Here is a 5,434-nt window from a genome sequence, read left to right as displayed (position 1 = left end):
TGGCTCAGTGGATTGAGCACGGGCCTGCCAACCAAATGGTTGCCAGTTTGATTCCTAGTCAGCACATGTCTGGGTGGCAGGCCAGGTACCCAGTTGGGGACACGTGAGAGGCAACCACACATTGATGTGTTTTTTCCTCTCTTTTTCCTTCCCATGCTGTTTAAAAATAAAATCTTTAAAAAAGAAAAAAAAAGATCAAGGCTCATTTCAGCTGTGAGCTAGAGTTGGAAATGTTTTGGGACACCTACCCGACCTCAGTAAAGTAACGAAGGCAGTGGCCTGCCTTGGCTGTACAAGGTGGTATCTACTTTGCTGGGCTCCTCAATAGTGGACATAGAGGAAGGAGGAGGAGTCATTTCAACCCCGCCCAGCAGTGTGGCTCCTGTCTATTGTTAGCCCCCACTACCCATAACTTTAGACTCATGCTTTGGCATTCCCAGAATTCTGTTCTGATCTTAAATGTTAGTTGAGTGGCTCTGAGCTCTGATGATGTCACCTGCAGTTTTTGTCCCCTCAGACCTTCTCACTGCAACTTTGAACTCAGGAAGCTCTGGTGGTTAAAGAACTGTCTTTTTTTCCCTTTCCTTTCCTTTCCTTGCTCCCTCCCCTCCTCCTCCTCCTCCTCCTCCTCCTCCTCTTCTCTCCTTCCCCTTTTCTTTCTCTCTTCCTCTCCCAATTCTGCCATACATACCCCGATAGTCTACTTGTGTGAATTGGTCTGGTTTGGTTTTCTAAACATGTACATCTGCCTTGCTTCATATTCTCCTTTTCTCTTTACATTGACCATAGACCAAGAAAACCTTTTTTTTCCCCCAGTGAAATGTGAAATTCTTCTCTTTGGTGAAATAATTCTCATTTTGAACATTTAGCACACAACTGAATATTTATTCAGCTCCTAAGCTGGTATCACTCAGAGCTGGGAGTTGTAGGAACAACCTGAAAGCCAGGTGAGCGCTTCCAAGGGTGGGAGGGAAACACAGACATGGGCTGGCCTTGTGGGTGGTGGGTCACTTGTCTGCTGGGGCCTCTGAAAAGCAAGACACCAAGTCAGAATTTAGAGTCTGCTGTTGGGCCTTTCTTCCACGATGGTGACTTCTGAGGTGGTGGGCTGCAATTTGGGGGTCACTGGACTGTGACCTGGGCAGTCGCCTGAAAGCTCTGAGTCTTGGTCTCCTTATCTGCACCAAAGGGTGAGTGCAGTTCTTCTACCTCATGGGGTGGGCGGTGGGGGTGATGCCATGCTGGGGGGGGGGGCAGTGTTTTGCAGTTGTAGGGTGCTTCCAAAGGCAGCTCTTTGCCTTCGTGATCAGGAAGAAGTTGGGTGGTATCTTTTTAAGAGGCAAGATGGGATTCAAATAAAAAGCAAAACAACTTTGCTTAACTGGCTTCTGAGCTCATTCTGAATGCACCTGTAGCACTAAATCCTTTTCTTTGTGGTGTAAAACTATTTCGGTGCTCTAACATCAAATTTTATACTCATAGTGGCTGATAGCTCCGTTCTGTGGTTAAGGAAATTCAGGTTTATGGAACTCCAAAGCTCACCCTCGGGCATAGTTACCTGGGTGATTACAGAAATCTCTGACCCACTCACAAAATACCGGCCCAGTCCACTCCTGCTGATTTTTGGGAATGAAAAATTAGAAATCCTTTTTGAGAGGCAGAATCAGGGAAGAAAATGTGTTGCCCGAAGTGTGGGCTCGCATTTGGCACTCTTGGGGAACTCTGGATTGACTTGTCTCGGGCAAGGACTGACTTACCATTGGCCTCTTCCCAAAACATGTCCTGAAGAAACTTCCCCAGGGCCTGGCCATGCTGATGGTCCTGAGCCCCTGACAGCTTGATTTCAACATCAAAGGGGGCATCGAACTAGGAGGAGATCAGGGAGGACCCAGGAAGTGTCAGGTGTAACCCTCCGCTCCTGCCCCAAGCACCCACAATCCCAGAGGAGGCCTGGGCTCTTGGGCTTTCAGCGCAGGAGCAGGGTGGGAGATGGGCCTGCGGGCCCAGCAGGTACCAGTGGGAGACAGCTCAGCCACGGTCTTCTTAGGCCCGTTCTTACCGCCCCCCACCCCATCTTCATGAGACTTACCTTGTACTCTTTACCTCTAAGGAGGTTGCTGATAAGAACTTTAGGGTTCTCTAGATCAAGCCCTGCTCCTACCCCACCTGGCAGTTTTGGAAGACATACGAAGTTGAATTTCAGGCCCCGGCAGGAAGATTTGGGGGGCAGTGGGCCCACCTGGCATGCATAGCGTGCGTCTAGGTGATAGTCTTTCTGTCCCCACCTCTCCCGTCCTAGGTGTTCTTGTTTTCTCATGCACAGGCCTCTTGGTTCTGTGCAAAGTCAGACAGGAAGCTGACCTTTTCCTAGAAAGGTGCTCTGAGCTAATCCTTTCTTGTTTCTTTGCCTCCATTTCTTTCCTGCCACAGGAAGAGCGCTTTATTTTCATACTTGCTCTGCCTTCTGTGAGACTCCATCTTTCTCTCATTCACCCAGTAGCTGCCTCAGTACCTGGCCATTTGGTCACTGACATATCTGCACATCTCCAGGAACCAGTGGAGGAATCTTGGTGCTGGGACAGACCCTTGGTGATTAGTTCTGCCCGCTACCCTCCAAACAGGTGTTTTATCGCCACCTTCAGATAAAGCAGCTGAGTTAAAGGACTTGTCTGAAGCCTCAGAGGTGTTGGTGGCAACACTAGACTGCAGGATTCTTAAGCCCACCAGTTCCAGACCCTCTTCAAGCCCCAGGGTGGGTGCAGCAGTGCCCAATGGGAGGCCTGCCCTGTGTCAGCCTGGGGCCGAGTGTCTTCCTTTGCTGCGTTGAGTCCTTGGTATCTCCCACCAGGCAGGAACCACTGTTATTCCTGTTTTACAGATGAGCAAACATGCTCAGAGAAGTTTAAAAAACCCCAGCAAATAGGTGTTTGTTCCTTTAAAACAGTTTACCTTCCCTACTTGTCTCTACTGTGAAGGTGTAGTGGGTGGGAAAGAGCATGGCTGAGTTTTGGGGGAACTTGGAGCCTCCTGTAACCTCCCTTCAGTAAAGATTCATTTCTCTCCCACCCCTGTGGCCAGTGTGGGGTGGTTGGATCACCTGAACAGATTTCTTAGGAACCATAGAGCACCGATCCGGGGACCTGCTGGCTGGAACTGGCTGGCAGGTGCGCTTGAGAGGCAGCATGGTGACTGTTGGTTGGGAGGTGAGCTTCAGGTGACCTCACAGGGCTCCCTTTAGCTCTGTGCCTTATCTGTTCAGTGTGAGACGCGGGGTCGGGTGGGGGCAGGACTTGGTTTGAAAAGTCTGCTAACTCTGAAACTCTATTTTAGGAGGAAAATGTTTGGGGAAAGTTGGGGGCGGGGGCTGCGATGGGAGAGGTGGAGCATGCCTAGAACTCCACCACCAGGGTTGCAGGCCTCCTGCCCCACCCACCTCCGGCATCCTCCACACCTCCCAGACATTCCAGGCTTCTGGTTCTCGAGGCCAGCCTTTGAAGTCAGCATAGAAATGAAACTTCCAGCTGTCTCAGCCCCTTCTTGAGTCATTAGCCACTGAAACCTCGTCCCCACCTGGGCCGATTTAGAGTTACTCTGTCAGGTGAGTACCAGCCTGCAGGAGCTGGCCATCTCATGAGGAAAATTACCTGGCTTCATTTCATGGATTTGCAGGTCATTGAGTGGGAATGTGGTAGGTTGGGGACCTCACAGGTGTGTGGAGGAAGTACCTGAGAACACTTAAGTTTGGGTGAGGCTGATGGGTAGTTAGAGAAAGGCCATGGCAGGACACGTTTCAACTTGTCTCAGGCCAGAGGGGATGAGTGAGAGGCACTGTCCACTCTGCCAGAGCAGTAAGGATGAGGAGAGGGCTTGGGGGCAAAGGTCAGGGGGGGCTTGAGTCCCACCTCTGCCACAGGCTGGCTGTGGCACCGCAGGCAAGTGAGCCCACTGTCTGAACGTCTGTTCCCCCTCTGTACAATGAGGGCAATAAAATCAGCCCTCAGCAGTGCAGTCACTGCTGTTACTACGCACCACTGCTGGGGATTCTGGTTTCTCGGAATGGAGGTGACTGCCTGCGAACCACGCACAGCCAGCCTTTCAGGACGGTTACCTAGGAGACCCTATAAATCCCCTTTACTGTCTCTCTCCTGGTCCTCCTTTTATCTCTAAATAATTTCCTTGTCCTGTGCAAGATTTGTCACAGCCAAAACAAGCCTGACTGGCCTGTCCTCATCTGTGGATGGATCTCCGAGGGGGCTGGCCACCAGAGCCCGGCCAGCAGTGGCTCGCAACCCAGGGTGCAGTCGTGCACTGCAGCCCCAGGCAAGGTCTGAGAGGCCCCTGAGACAACCAGAGTGTTTTCTGTGGGGAAGCACCTTCAGTCTATGACCACCTGTGTCTCCTGTCTCTTGACACCCTGTTTGCTACACCCATTGAGACCATCTGGCGCCTCCTAGTGCCCCCTTCTCTCCTCTGCTCATGGCTCCTTGTGCATTCTCATTCTGCTGTAGCGAAGCCACTTCTTTTTAGCCATTTGCTTCTTCATGGGCAAAGACCTCGTACAGTGCAGCCCAGTGCAGAAGTGAACAATTTTCATGTCATTTTACATTTCTCCAGTAGCTGGTAAGTGGGCCCCTGTTCATGCCATCTCCCACAGCCCTCCCCTTCACTCCTCCCCTCCCCTGCCACAAGCATACAACTACAAAGGAACTGACCCGAATTTCCAGCTCATCCTCTGCCCCTTCTGCCTGATTTCCATCTTCTGGGCGGAGCCAGCCCTGGAGCTCACGGGGCTGCAGTTTGGCTCGAGGCTTCTTGGACTCCTTTCTCTGTTAGAGAAAGGAGGTGTTTTCCTGAGGGCCCTACGTCTCCCTGTCCTTCCAGAAGCAGAAAGAGGCATGGGCCTGTAGTCAGACCCAGGGTCCTCCTTGCTGTCGGAGAAGGCTGGTGCCCAGAGAGGTCAAATCCCTGCTCGGGTTACCCAGCCGGCTGTTATGTGGAAGGGCGAGAATGAGATACCCCAGTCAGAACGCGGGGCTTTGTGGAGAGGCATCTCACCGGCACTTTCTGGTGTTCAGGGCTCAGGAAGCTGGAGCCAGCCATGGCCAGGTCCATGCAGAGCACACTGAGGAGCAGCAGGCTGCAGATGGTTCTCAGGGAGGGCATGGCCTCAGCTGGGTTGGGACAGGTGGGCCTGAAGGAGAGAGGGTCTCCAGGCTATATACCCTCCCCTCCCTTCCCTTCCCCGCCCCTCCCCTCCTCTCCCTGTGCCTCAGCACTCATAAGGAGCCTAGCAGAAAGGGTGAGGGACTTTGACCTGGGATGCCAGGGCAGAACAGAGCAGTGGGATTCCCCATGTCCTTCATCCCAGCCCTCCTGGGAGCTTGTGCCAAGTTTCTGAACAGGGGTGATGAAGCCGAACTGCAAGTTCCCCAGG

The 5,434-nt window shown here is 52.3% G+C and overlaps 1 protein-coding gene across 1 annotated transcript; it reads right to left on the bottom strand.

Moving 5' to 3' along the window:
* Positions 1 to 864: 864 nt before the first annotated feature.
* GHRL (ghrelin and obestatin prepropeptide) lies at positions 865 to 5,217 on the bottom strand. The gene is made up of 4 exons (XM_037055599.1): positions 5,056 to 5,217; positions 4,713 to 4,826; positions 1,758 to 1,866; positions 865 to 1,027 (listed from the first exon to the last, which is right to left on the bottom strand). The coding sequence occupies exons 1-4, from the start codon at positions 5,161 to 5,163 to the stop codon at positions 1,008 to 1,010; spliced, it is 351 nt and encodes a 116-aa protein (XP_036911494.1). The 5' UTR covers positions 5,164 to 5,217; the 3' UTR covers positions 865 to 1,007.
* Positions 5,218 to 5,434: the final 217 nt, after the last annotated feature.

Source organism: Sturnira hondurensis, unplaced genomic scaffold (genome assembly GCF_014824575.4).
Source record: "Sturnira hondurensis isolate 20B ecotype Veracruz unplaced genomic scaffold, ASM1482457v3 Scaffold0008723, whole genome shotgun sequence".
NCBI classification, from domain to species: domain Eukaryota; kingdom Metazoa; phylum Chordata; class Mammalia; order Chiroptera; family Phyllostomidae; genus Sturnira; species Sturnira hondurensis.
This window is presented reverse-complemented; position numbering and strand designations above follow the sequence as displayed.